This window comes from Drosophila grimshawi, unplaced genomic scaffold (assembly GCF_018153295.1).
Source record: "Drosophila grimshawi isolate 15287-2541.00 unplaced genomic scaffold, ASM1815329v1 contig_311, whole genome shotgun sequence".
Classification (NCBI taxonomy): Eukaryota; Metazoa; Arthropoda; class Insecta; order Diptera; family Drosophilidae; genus Drosophila; species Drosophila grimshawi.
Window position 1 is genome coordinate 26,748,885 of NW_025063098.1, and position 13,791 is coordinate 26,762,675.

Consider the following 13,791-nt stretch of genomic DNA (forward strand, 5'->3'; position numbering starts at 1 on the left):
AACACTGGACTTCTCACTAATCTTCTTTTGTCATTAGCTAAAGCGAGAGAGAAGGCGAAGGCCAACTTGAACAAGTCTCGTAATAAAATACCAAGTGTTCGAAAGATGGACCATTTTTATTAAATTTGATTTTGTCTTATGAAACTGGTTAGTTGATGCTAAGACAATAAATTTTCTATGACCGTGAATTAACCAAAAAAAGCGAAAGTAAATACATACATAAATAAAATCCGATACGACTTATGCTAATTCAAGCAAAGTTTAAAATATTATCAGGAATCAAAACAAACAACAAAAAACTGCGTGCAATCAATTTGTATTCCATTTTCCAAATTTGTCGTCCACGAGCTTCGCAAAATATATTATTTCTTGAATTTACGTAGGCAGCTTTAAAAGTTACTTGTTCACCTCTTATATAAAATGTCAAAGATACTCTTTTCCGTTTTGTTCTATATTTCTCTCTTTCTTAAAAAAATGTTAGTTTGATTCTTTAATTTCCATAAGTGTGTCCATCCCAAAATAGTTTGAACTAGAGCTAATTTATTAATATTAATTAAGAATAAATAAAATAATTGTAATTTAATTTATATTTGACGACTGTATATTTATATACTTTGTTACCGAAAGTATAAATAGTATATTGGTTTTGTGCAATGTCCGTCATGCTGTCTGTCTGTCTGTCTGTCCGTCCATCTGTCCGTCTGTATGGACCCAACTTTTTTCGACACGCTTAGAGATAGAGACTTGAAACTTGGAACACATACTGGTCGTGGCCCGTGTCAAACAAAGTGAAAAATTGAATTGCTACGTCCACCAGGGCGCTAGGAAATCGATAAAATCGATAAGACCATATATCTCACACAATTTGAAAGCTAGAGTGCCCAATTCTGAAAGATATGTTGCTAGTAACACCCTTGAAAAATCCGGGAAACTTCGAAGGAACGGTACTAGCTTATATCTACCGCAATTTGAAAGGCAAAGTTGGACATTACTTCTTGGCAACATCCACCCTGTTCTTTCATACTTGTTTATCTGCTGGGTTGACTTATGGTATCAAAGTATTTCGCAGTCGGTTGTTTTAGTTGATTTTATGTGCCGTGCTTTTGGTTCTGTCATCTGCCATCATTTCGTATTTTTTCCTGGACTTTATCAACGGAGGCCACAATAGAGTTACACATTACAAACACAAGCGTACAAAGTAAGCAGTTTTAATATAAACAAATCTAACAAACATCTAACCAACACACTCTTATCAGGGGAGTGAACGACACACAGCCGATAAGGATGGATACAACAAACCGCACCATCAATTTTTTGGTTCCAAAATCAATAACTGGGTAATTTTCGAAAAAATATATCTAGAAGGTGTTCACAATTTCAATTGAATACATTTTTTGTTAAAATAAGATCCTTGCTTAAAATGATAAATTAAGTCGATTGGCATCAGCAACAGATGACATATTAAAATTACAAGAAAACTACAACAAACAATGTTAAAAAGCCAACAGCAAAAAAAATATCACAGAGATAAAAATCTGCAATCTTACGGACTGGATTGGATAAAAATGCTACGGCACCGAAAATTTTATTTGGCTTAAGGTTACAAGAATCGAAACATTCTGTTCAACAAATATTATTTTGGAAGAAAATGAAGACAAAGCCATGTTTATTTTATTTTCAAATTTATAAGGAAAAAACCAGAGCCCTTAATCAAATTTCGCAGAGTGTACATTCATATAATAACGTCGAGATTTGCAATCAGAATACGTCATCGGTTCTGGTTGGTGATTTTATTTGAAAAATAATTGCCAGCAGTCTTGGTTTCCATTTACTATGTTAACGTAGTTAAATAAAAGTTATTAGATATATTTTTATCGTCTTCCTTCATTGAGAATATTGATAAAATATTTCTGAACAGTCGTAATTAATTAATATGCAAATCACTTCAGCGTAATACACAAACTGTTCAATGGCAAAATGTCATCTCTTGTTCAATGACAGTCTCAAATAATAAATATAGTTAAGTGTATAAAATATGATTGAAACCAGCATATGTATATTGGTTATTTATTCCTATTCATTTTATGATTAACAACCTTTTCTTTGATTTTAAAATAAATATACAAGAAAATAAATATTTCAAATTTTGTCACTTTATTATGAAATATTTTGTTGGAGTATTCCCACAAAGCAAGAAGATTATTATTTATCACACCACCCACGCAAAATCGTGTTGTCAGGGGCTGTCAGTCCATTTATCATTAATTAATATGCTTAATTATGTGGAGCTGCTAGAAGTGCTACTCACATCGAAACAAAACAAAACAAAGCTAGGCACCTTTAGGTTTAGTTTGCTTACTTTGTGGCTTTTAGCATTGGAGCTGTGTTTGGTTGGAGACCGGTTTCTACTCAGTAGTTGCTACAATGGATTAAAAAAAAAACATAAAATATTACGTATACGACGCATCATATGGTGGATGGCGATTTTTCGACGCCTCGCTAAAGTATTCTTTGCAGATCTCTGCTGTTGGATCGCGGCACAAGTTCATCTCAGTCTCGTTTGGGAACTTCAACTCGCATCAACATGACAGCTGCGAAATTGGTAAGTAGCCGAGAGCCCAAAGGCCATACTCAATGAAGGGGTGGAGATTTACATCGACTCTGTGGCAACGATTCGAATGGCATTCAAATTGTTTGCATTGATAATCAATGAGTGTAATTAAAATGTTAAATGCCGCAGCTGTTGCTCGAACTGGACATTCGAATAGCTATATAATTACTCCATCAAATGCAATTGAAAATTAATTTGTATCTCACTCGTGTATCTTATAGATATTTGTTACTGCCCTGCTGGCATGCTTGGCAGCCAGCTGCTCGGCTGGCTTCCTAGACTACATTTTCCCCACCATCATGTCGGAATATTACTCTCAGGTGCCCACCAAGGAGGGTTATCGTTTCAAGTAAGTAATTTTAATCTATACAAATCTAACAAGCACGTGACAAACATTTTCTTATTAGCTTGGAGGAGCCCAATGGCAGCAAACGTGAGGAAATGGGTATTATTATGAATCCGGGACAGCCCGACGAGCATCTGGTTGTGATGGGTTCTTACTCCACCTATGATGATAAGACCGACACAGAAACCATTACCATGTACACAGCCGACAAGGATGGTTATAAGTCGCGCTACATGATCAAGAACCGCAAACTTAGCCCGGGTGCTTTGAAGTCTGCAGCTGGTTAAAAATTATATAAATTAAAATGTTTATAAACGAAAAAAAAAATCAAGAAAAAATTGGACGCGATAATAACAGAATAAAATACAACATTATTATTGCTGAAATTATAGTGACATTTGGAACTGGTTTGAAACCTTGTTCTTTGGTCAAGATCAAGTTTAGATGTTTCATTATCGAGTGATAATCTGGATAGACACGTTTGGGGACTATTGCGTAATACATAATTCAAATCAAAATAATAATATGGGTTGACCTTATGAATTCTTGCAGTTTACATAAAATGTTGAAGTTAGCCACAATTTTTAGCTGCAGAATCGACTTGACCATGAATGCTTGCTTTACGGACTTAGAGACATATTTGGAAGGCAATTAAATAATTTGCATAATTCGTATGGCATTTATAACTCATACGAATCTTGATGGAAATTAATAATTTTTATTCACGCTACTTTGACAGATTATTTGTGCACATGAATTGAATTCAAGTTAATGCACTTTTAAATGCTTATTAACGCTTTTAATGAAGATGCTTGAACAATATCAATTAGTTCTACAGATCTCATTATGGGAAGCTAAGCATGGCAAAGATAAAACAAATAAGAATTCTTTAGTCGAGCTCTCTCGACTACGATATACTCTGAACCCAGCTGCTATCGGATATCGAAATGTATCGATATTTGAGAAACGGAGCCAGTTACCGATAAAATGACGCAAACTTGATCTGCACCGGGTATTCGAGATGCTATATTCCAAATTTTAAGTCTCTAGATCTTATAGTCTCTGGGATCCGCGTGACCTTGCAGAGAGTCGTATAGATGGACATGGCTATATCAACTCGGCTGTTGATCCTGATCAAGAAGATATATACTTTATGGGGTCAGAGATGCTTCCTTCTGCCTGTTACATACACTTGGACAAAACCATTATACCCTTTTTACCCATTTTCAATGGGTGCAGGGTATACAAATACAATGACAAAATTATGAATATTTCAAGAAAATAGGCAATTTAAAGAAACATTAGCTCATAGCACTTCCGAGATCATATATAATGTGTTTAAAATTCGTAATAATCTTCATTGTAAAGCCAACTTCAAAGTGAACGCCATAAAATGAAAAATACCAAAACAAAAAATAACAACAAAACAAACATCATCAATCATCTCAAAAATTAATGAATGAAATGTTATAATAAAATGCTTCAAAAACTTATTAAACAAGCTCCGAAATCATAATTTATATCGATTATCGATGTGCATAAGAACATAATTCCCTCAACATCTGAAATTCCTAACAATTAATTTCAGATCCCAAATTCATAATTACATATTTGGAACATGATAAGTGTTCGCGTGATGAAGGTCAAATATGAAATGGGGGATTTTTTGGAAATCTGAATCCGGAATTCACATCTGAATATTTGGTCGCTGTTAAACTGACCAAAGCAAGAAGGTGGGCTTACACGCGCTGGCATTGTTCACGAATATTCCCCAAAAGTGCCAATTATTATGTAAAATTTTTTTGTTATATAAATATTCTTGTACATGTGTACATATATCTATATACGATGTATATTTTTTTTGTATTTGTATCAAAAGAATATGTGTTTATAAATGCAAATACTTGTTATATTTACTGGACGACAATCCAAATGCCCTGTTGCAACTCCTCTCAAATGCCCGAAATATTTAATTTAATTTTTTTTCTAAGCTTGTTTTTTTTTGTTGTCTCACTTTATGTGAAAATTATTTAACAAGTTTGGAGTTACCAGATAGTGTAAGCACGCTAGCCAGCGTCTGAAAGGACATATTGTCAGATTGACATTTTATCTGCTGGCTACGTTGCATTTAATTTCAATTAATACGAAATTTCTAGCTCCATGTTAAATATGTAAAATCTATTGCAGCATTGCCAGCGTTCGCAAAAAGGCCTCGAGCGGCGCTTCATAGCAATCAGCATCTGAGTGTGTGCATTAACAGCTTTCTGTTAAAGCTTATGTTACGCTAACAGCAAGTTCGTTGCAAAACTTGTCAAAAATAAAATTTCATATGAAAAGCTAACGCCAAACATGGCATAAAACATTGAGGGGAAAAGCAAATCCGAATCTAGCGGCTTTTTGTGTGTAAGGTGTGCGAACAAAGCAGTGGAAATGAAAAGCTTTGAATTGCTTATTAGCTGCGAGTTAGCTTGGCGCGCAATTGGCTGCTTTGATTGTTGCCACAGGTAACTGACCAGACACAAAGCGGCCCAAACAGAGAGCCGCGAGACAAACAAAACAAGCGTCAATGAGACAAGCCGCATGTGTTGTATTTACACTAAAAACTTTTTCAAACGAAATTAAATAAAAGTGTTTAATAATAAATGTTTATAACGTTATTTTTTAGAGTAAATACTTTTTTTTAAGCAGCAAAAGTATTCTTAATAAAAAATACTTTTAGATTATAAATTATTTTCTCGCGTCTTTTTAGAAGAATTTTAGATTTAGCAGAAATAAAAATAAATTGCAAAAATTCTATTCTAATCGGAAATTCGTTTTTATTTTTACGTAAACGATGAAAATCTGACTTAATTAAAGTAATTAATTTTTAGAGAAGTAATATTCTTTATCGTTTAACAAATTTACAGATTTTTTTCCAAATATTAGATAACTTTTTCTATAATCTATTTTTCTGAGTGTGCATACTGTACTTATGTATGAGTAACAACAGCAGCAGCGTCAACAACAACAACCAAATAAACAACCACCAGGGCAGAGCCAGAGTGCGCCCCTAAGTTTGGATTAGAACGTCGCGCTCAGTTCCCGGACAACTTTCAGCGATGCCAGAACGCGACGCATAAAGAGAAATGTATATGAAATTCTATTCGTGCAACTATAAAATAAATAATTACAAATGATATCGCAATTGTAAAATGATACTTTAGGAAAAGATGTGCAAGTGTTCAAAAAAGTGATGTTGCTTCAGAGTTTATAATTAATTGAAAATTCACAGGACACAAAACAGGGAAATGAAAGCAAAAATTACGCGTTCTGTGTCATTTTTATTGTTGTTTTTGATCATTTTGCACAAATGCAAGGGTCGCGCAGGGGGAGAGGGGGCGCCAGTTGGACAGGCGTTGATACAATTAAGTCACGGTAAGCTGAGCAACAAGCCAAAGTGAAATTATTCGTATTGTTAAGAGACGCATTGATATATTTTGGGCTTAAATATTTTTAGTTGTGGTCACGGCTTCAAATGACCCTTCAACTGCTGCTATTGTTTTTGTTATTGTTATTGTTGTTAATGGTGTTGCGGGCACAAGTAATTTGACCTTTAGCTTAATGCGTCAGTGCTTCCGAACAAAAATGTTGGCCAAAAAAATCACAAAAATTTCAAAAATGTATGGAGGTAACCCAAAAATATAGGACAATCAATATAATTTATGAGTAATTGCAAGGAAAACAATTGCTGCCAAATCCAAACAGGTGCACAAATATGCGTTCAAGTTAATTGCGTTGGCAACACGCACACAAATTGGTCAACTTTGATGGCTTGTCGACCTTATTTTGTTGTGTTTTTTTTTTTTGGGTGCTAATCGATAAATTTATTACAGTTTGTTGTCTAACCCGGGCATTGTTGTTGCTAGTGCTTGGTCATCATCATTGAGGCCAGACCATCAAAATTATGACTACTTTAGAGCATAGACAAATCACAGACAAGGAAAAACCCTTTGAAAAGGGGTTGTGTGGGGCACTTAGCATAATTTATCAGCAACTTTTGTTGCTGTTGCTGCATGCAGCCAGTTGCAATTGATCAAACAAACTGGCAATGCGGCATTAAAATAAGATACATAAACATAATAAAGGCGAATGGAATCCATTCAGCTAACTCACAATCAGTCGCTTCAAGTGCCGACGACTTCGCCACGTTGGGTAGGTAACCAATTCTCGTGATTTGTCGATAAATTGAGCGGCTTAGCGTCATTTACTTTGACAGCAGCGATACTAAGATACTCCTTTTTTTTACTTACATTACAAAATTTCCGTAAGCTATTGCGTTTCTTGAAGTGATTTTGAACAGATTTCAAGTTGTGGTATTTTTTACTATGTTATATTTATAAGACTCATATTGCTTATTATTTTTCCTGATTATCCTGATACTTTCCTAATAGTATTCATAATTCTAGAACCCCATAAGACCTAAACACATTTTATATGTTAATAAAGATAATTAAATTAAGCTACTTAAACACTTTTCCAAATAGTATAAACATGTTTCTGTCGTTCCCTAAACATAAATTGAAACTTCAGAAAGCACTACTATCAGAAAAACGAATGTTATTCAACGAACTACATCATGAACTGTATTGAAATCAGAAAAAAAACAGAAAACTTATTATTCAAACTAATCTAGAAAAACTGTCTTCAAAGTTACAACAATCCCTTTGGCAACTCATTAAAACAAGCGACTGAACTCTTGTGGTAGCCCAAAATAAAACTATTTGTGATATATATAATATACAGCAAACTGGTGGTAAGGGCAAGCTCAAAACTGTCTATAAAGTTTTTTGCACCCCAGTTAATTGCTATAGTAACGACATAAAAGTTCAAGAAACTCCTTAATAACAAGCTGCCAATTTGCAAATAAACAATTCAACTATATTTATATAAGCAAAAATAAAAGAAAGCGATAAGGAAATGAAAATAAATAATTTTAAAGACACCGCAATAATTAAATTCGTGCGACACGCAAATTTGCAGATGATGATTTGGATGATAACTATCCGGAAATTAAGGACGAAGTACATTTGGAGGATTTCTTCTGGACGGGGTCAGGGGATGGGCCGCCAGACTATTTAAAGAAGGTGCACACAGGCATTAGCAAGGGCAAGGATGTGATTGTCAAGACGGAAACGGTGGTGGCAACGGTCTACGTGGATGGCAACAATGTAAGCCCAATATAAAGCTACAAATTTTCATTTAAGTTATTATTTTGCTTTTGTTTTTGTTTTTAGGAAATTGAGATACCTATTTGTCTGGACTGTAGGCCCGACGATGGTGGCGGCAATTGGGATCTGGGAACACCTGGGATGCCGCCACTCAATTACTCCGCGACGGATCGTCGCTATTGGCTGTTGACTGTCATGTCTGGCTTCTATACGGCCAAAGATAACCCTGTGCTAGAGGAGAAACTGGCGCGACTCTATCGCTTGGCTTTCACCAGGTGAGAAAACTTGAGAAATTGTACAGTCTACCTTTGGCATAAAAATAACGACGATTTTCGAAATTTTATTAGTTTTATTTTTTGTGAGTGTATAGTTCTGGTTAATAAATAGTTTTGACTCAAACTTTCATATTTGGGTTACACAGACAACAAACACGCCACCTGGGCATAAATGGAGCACAACAAATTGCTGACGATTCGGTGGACGCACCACGTGAGCGTCGCCAGCCCGGTGCAGAAATAGCCACAGCGACAACCACCTGGCCAGGCTATGATGTGGAACTACTCGACATGGATGTGGATGTGAATGTGGATGGTACGCACCATGTTAAAACTGTGTGGGCGGCTGGAGAGGCGGAGGGTGGGGAGAACACCGAATGGGCAGCTAGTGACTCCGCTGAGCCAACAACAACAACTACAACAGGGAGTGAGTCAGTCGACTACAGTGCTTATGTAACGCTTATCCCCTGGGAGCTAATACAGCAGAATGGCAAGTCGGAGAAGTTGCAAGAAATGCGCGAAGCGTTGTTAAGTCAACAGCAACAACAACTACCCATCTATAGGGAGGAGCGAGTCCAGGTTGTCATACACAACATCACGCAAATCAGCGAGTCCGAGCTGCAAAAGTGGAACAGCACTGGCAACACCGTCGTTGACTCTGACGCGTATGTTAACCTCAAATTGTAGGACTAAAAGCTCAAGTAACTGTATCATTATTCACTAACTTCAATCTTGTATTCGCACAGCAATGAGCGTCCCGTTGCCAATCAAACGGAGCTCATCTACACGGTCCTCGTGAATGGTCGACCCGTTCTGGCCACAACGGCCGCCAAGGACATGGAACTGGTTAGCGAGGCTGAGGCAGTCAGCACGCTGGGAAAGCCCATCTATATGAAATCAGAACGTAAGTTTAAGTCAAATGAGTTGGAAGGGAGCAGAATTCATAGCTAGACAATAATCATTAAATTTAAAATTATTTAATTCAGAAATTTTCATATGTATTTAATTTATTATGTCTACAAAATGTTACAAAAATTAAAAGAAGGGAAATTAAAATTGAGTATTTTATTAAGCTAAAACTCTTTTTAATCACAGCTTACATTAGGGAACCCACAGCAACTGCTTTGGCGCCCGTGCCACGCAGTGGTCATGCTGGATTCTTCAACTCTGTGAAGAATAATGTGGCGCTTGTGGTAATCAGTTCGTTGGCCATTCTGCTCCTAATGCTGCTCTTGGTGGCCATTTTGCTGCTGGGACGCACACGCGCTCGTCAGCATGAACTCAGTGAAGTTAACAGGTAGGAGAGTAAAGTTTTGGTTGTTATCAGTTCATAATCTAATCTATCGGTGCCGGCAGAACATCTTCACGCAATGAGCTTTTGTCCGAGGGTCAATCCATGCGACCCAGTTCTCGAGGCACATTGCTGGACAGTGCTGCGGGTGGCTCTGGTGGAAATCCGGCTGATCAGAGCACAACCCGCTCCCGGGATGTGGGTGTGCAGAACTTCTCCTATGAGCGGGAGCCACGCATTAGTTTTCCAGGACCACCAGCAGAGAAACACACTCGTGTTAGACACGATTCCATATCCTCGGCAGATAACACCTCCGACTCTTCCGTTTACTGTCCCATCAATCCACCAAGCGCCGATGTTCAGCGCATATTGGACGACAAGGCTGCCCGACTTTTTGATGGCCACAAGAGACGACGTCATCAGTATGATCGGGCGGAGGGTGGACTTGACGATACCATCTACGCCTCAGTTGTGTCGGAGAAGAAGAACGAGAAGTCGCGACACAAATCAAAGCGTCGCTACCTAAACGAGAATCGTGTGGGCTCACTGGAGACAAGTCCGGTTCAGGGTTCGCTTGGTCAAAGTAACTCCTCCACGGAAGAGGGCAACTCGCCGGCGGCGATGCGTCGCAGCTATGAAAACTTTCAGCGCAATGAAGCCTACAATCCGCACAACAATTACCATCGCAACAAGCTGCTCCAGCAACAGCAGCAGACAATCTTCACAGACAAGGAGTATCCAGAAGATGGCGTTGTCGGATCTCCTCAAGCCATCAATCGGGAAATGATACGCTCGCGTGGTGCGCAACAATCGGAGAAGTCCTCGGACACGGCTAGTGTGGGATCTTTTCTCTCGATGGCGTCGGTTCGTGCGTTTCCAAAGAATCAGCTGCCGGAGCCACTGAATCGCGTTCTCGATCCCGTTTTCGTTACCTACTACGACAATGTGAATGCTGTGGCACCACAGGCAGTGCCACAGAGCTCCACCAGATCCCTGAAGTCACACAAGTCGCTGGGGAGCAGAGATACCACAATTGCGACCATAGCCAGCTTTCCCAGTCCGAAGGCGCCGCCAGTGAGGAATGTACGTTCCGCCTCGCACAGCGACAATCCGGATCCGGGCTTTGTGGGCCCCGTCGTCTGGGAGCGGCACAAGAAACGTTTGGGCAGCAGCGCTGACAACCAGGGTGAGACGGGTGGACACAATGACAATGACAATGACAATGATGATGACGCTGATGTGCAAATTGGGGCACAAACACGTTACTAACCTGGCAACTGTAGTCCTTGTTGTTGTTGCATGCACACAGCTGTAATTAGAAATCTAACCCCAAAAGATAGAGAGAAATAGAACCCAAATATCCACTTGCAGCTACAGCTACACTTACAACTCAACTGAACTTCCTCCAACCATCTTCCGCAGAGGCCCGCAGCCATGCAGACTTTAACCCCAGTCAGATGCACGATGCATCCGCCATACGCAACCACTACGAGGGTCTGCTCGAGGGCGCCATGCAGATGTACGCCAGCCAGGATGATCTGCCGATGCCATTGCCCTCCCGCGACTTTACCAACAAACGACGACAAACCACTAAACGCGAACATCGCGGCTCCTCAGCCGGCTTACCCAGGTAATATATCAATTTGTGTCTACCGACTATGCAACATTACTAGGATTAAAATAGGATTCTAAGATAAACATTCTTATTTAAAAGTCTATGCTTTATCACCATTATTCGCCAAGACGTTACTATTTTACGATATTAGATTCTTGAGACAAAAAAAGTTCTTAGTTATCTTTTTCTTCGGACGAAGTTTCACTCACTTTAAACTACTTACCCAGGCATTGTTTTCGTTAATTACAGCTATGCTGCAAAGGCTTACAGCACAGCCGAACGTCCTTCGACCGCGCAGCCGGAGAAGACACCGAAATCGGCGCAGTCGACGCAGCCGCCGTCGCCCACCTACAGCGCTTGGGGCAGCAGCCTGCACGGCTCCCATTCGCCACTGGTGCGGCCACTCAGCGCTGGGCCCTTCCATCGGCCCGATACCATTTTGGAGATATCTCGAGGTGCACTCGCCACATCCAGTTCCACAGCAAATACGCCTGGACGTGCTCGTAACTCGCAGACGGCTTCAGCGGCACCACTAATTGAGGCCATTCAAAGTGAATTGCGCAGATTCAAGGAGCAGAAGGATTAGACATATCAACCAAAAAGTGAAATTTTTTAACCATTTTTATTTCATGATACTGTACCACGCTGAAAAGATCCACTTTTTCAATTTCATTAGAATAAAATTTTCACAAAACTTTAAAACTGTTTTCAATCTCAGCTTGAGAGACAATTTCTAATTTCCACTTAACCAACTTCAGAAAAAGAAAAAGAAATAGTTTCCAAAAATGAGAATTTTGTGAAAGAACAGCATTAATAATTTTAATATGTCTCTAAAATAAATTCGAGAGAATTTGCAAAAATAATACTATATTTTTTTGTGTTCAAATAAAAGACCAACGTATTTTTAGTTTTATAATGAAGCAATAATACCAATATTTAACATAATGCTTCTTAGCTTTATTTAGTGAAATTTTGTTGAAATATGAATATTTATAGAATTTACATTTGTAATGTGTTTCGGGGGTGTTTTTAAATCAAATTTTAAAAAATCGTTCACCGAAATTGTATTGCCCTCACCAGCCCATTAGTTATGTTCATTATTTATTATATACCCATTATAATATTATATGTATATAGTAATGTTGATCTCTATTTAAAGCGTAAAACATTTGAATCAAGTGCAATTCGTGTTGTGTTGGAGTGTGTTTGCGAATGTGTGTTGTTTCCTTCGGGTAGATTAATCGATTAGAAAAGATCCTTGTGTTCCTTGTCGGCAGAAGGATAGTCTTTAGCATTGACACTGCGCTTGCCCAGACGGGGTCCAAACCACAGGCCAGAAGATGCACTGGGTCCGGTGCGTTTGTCCAGCGCCTGCTGCAATGCCAAGAAATGGGCCCAATCCCTCAGATCAGAATCACTGCGTCCTACCCGAGGAAATGGCACAAAACTGGAGCGCTTTTGGTATTCTGTAAAAGATAAAATATAAATTAGCCTGGTAAAAAAGGAATTCAATGAGACATCAACAGACCTTCGAAATCCTCTGCGGAGCCATCGCCAATGCCATAGATACTATCATAAGCGACGGCATCGTTGGCATCGTGAAGGCTGTTCACCAGACTCGGATCGCTACGTCCTACACGTGGAAAGGCATAGAGACCCAGATTGGCACCGCGACGGTTTTTATTATGTTTCACCTGCTCTTGCTCTAAGAATGGAGATAAAAATCATTAATTATCTCTCAAATATGACTGCAAATTAGTATATAGAGCGATAGACCTAAATTGAGTTTATTGATTCTCAAATTAATATTTGTTAATTTTTTTTATTAAAATTGATATGTGTGAACTATTATTAGAAAATTAATAAGTTTATCGTGGCGAAAAATTAGTATTTGATTGTTTGATTGAAGTCTGAATTGAATATTCAAATGTAAAATTTTAAAGTGATTTAGAAAATGTAAGCATTGTGCCACTTGTTGTTCGGCTTAGGATTTAATGGAAACAAATTGCAACGACTCGAGGGACAATCTGAAAAGTGGTTTCACTGCTGTCAGCTGTGCAGAGATTTATAGACGCGGACTAGCACCCTGGAGCACTGGACAAGTACTATTGCAACAATGGTTAAGCCATATTAATTGGTCACTCAAAGTCCCTAATTCAGTTTTATTTTTCAACTCACCTGCTGCACTGAATTTTGTCAACAAAACAAGCAACAATATTGTGTAGACAATGTTGATAAGCCCCAAAAACGACTTCATTATTTCAAAATTGAAAGCGCTTTCAATCTTTTGCAAATGTTACTTGATGTTTACTTCTTGACAGTCGCTGATAGAATGCTTGATGCTGAAAGCAACTCTCGTCCTTATATATGCCAAGAGCTGATTCAATGTGTGGGTGGCAAAGTGGACTACAGGCAACATTTGCTCTTGCTGCTGTGGTTTCGTGCG

General features: G+C 38.5%; 3 protein-coding genes across 3 annotated transcripts; 2 read left to right on the forward strand and 1 right to left on the reverse strand.

Annotated features, from left to right (window-relative positions):
- Nucleotides 1–2,569: 2,569 nt before the first annotated feature.
- Nucleotides 2,570–3,395, forward strand: LOC6568480 (endocuticle structural glycoprotein SgAbd-9). Its single transcript, XM_032740593.2, has 3 exons — nucleotides 2,570–2,602; nucleotides 2,833–2,960; nucleotides 3,019–3,395. The coding sequence occupies exons 1-3, from the start codon at nucleotides 2,585–2,587 to the stop codon at nucleotides 3,242–3,244; spliced, it is 372 nt and encodes a 123-aa protein (XP_032596484.1). The 5' UTR covers nucleotides 2,570–2,584; the 3' UTR covers nucleotides 3,245–3,395.
- A 2,848-nt stretch (nucleotides 3,396–6,243) lies between these two features.
- LOC6568479 lies at nucleotides 6,244–11,996 on the forward strand. Its single transcript, XM_043214965.1, has 9 exons — nucleotides 6,244–6,371; nucleotides 7,977–8,164; nucleotides 8,231–8,439; nucleotides 8,586–9,122; nucleotides 9,186–9,343; nucleotides 9,535–9,736; nucleotides 9,796–10,916; nucleotides 11,153–11,360; nucleotides 11,595–11,996. Exons 1-9 carry the CDS (start codon nucleotides 6,245–6,247, stop codon nucleotides 11,929–11,931), a joined length of 3,087 nt encoding a protein of 1,028 aa, XP_043070900.1. The 5' UTR covers nucleotide 6,244; the 3' UTR covers nucleotides 11,932–11,996.
- A 305-nt stretch (nucleotides 11,997–12,301) lies between these two features.
- LOC6568469 (cardio acceleratory peptide 2b) lies at nucleotides 12,302–13,641 on the reverse strand. The gene is made up of 3 exons (XM_001994330.3): nucleotides 13,524–13,641; nucleotides 12,874–13,050; nucleotides 12,302–12,811 (listed from the first exon to the last, which is right to left on the reverse strand). Exons 1-3 carry the CDS (start codon nucleotides 13,600–13,602, stop codon nucleotides 12,591–12,593), a joined length of 477 nt encoding a protein of 158 aa, XP_001994366.1. The 5' UTR covers nucleotides 13,603–13,641; the 3' UTR covers nucleotides 12,302–12,590.
- Nucleotides 13,642–13,791: the final 150 nt, after the last annotated feature.

Coding starts and splice junctions, on each gene's coding strand:
- LOC6568479 (XM_043214965.1), top strand. CDS start 6,245: ATGAAAGCAAAAATTACGCGTTCTGTGTCATTTTTATTGTTGTTTTTG. Junction 8,165..8,230: donor TCTACGTGGATGGCAACAAT/GTAAGCCCAATA, acceptor TTTTGTTTTTAG/GAAATTGAGATACCTATTTG. Junction 9,344..9,534: donor CATCTATATGAAATCAGAAC/GTAAGTTTAAGT, acceptor TTTTAATCACAG/CTTACATTAGGGAACCCACA.
- LOC6568469 (XM_001994330.3), bottom strand. CDS start 13,602: ATGAAGTCGTTTTTGGGGCTTATCAACATTGTCTACACAATATTGTTG. Junction 13,051..13,523: donor GACAAAATTCAGTGCAGCAG/GTGAGTTGAAAA, acceptor CTCCATTCTTAG/AGCAAGAGCAGGTGAAACAT. Junction 12,812..12,873: donor CTCCGCAGAGGATTTCGAAG/GTCTGTTGATGT, acceptor TATCTTTTACAG/AATACCAAAAGCGCTCCAGT.
- LOC6568480 (XM_032740593.2), top strand. Junction 2,961..3,018: donor AAGGAGGGTTATCGTTTCAA/GTAAGTAATTTT, acceptor TTTTCTTATTAG/CTTGGAGGAGCCCAATGGCA.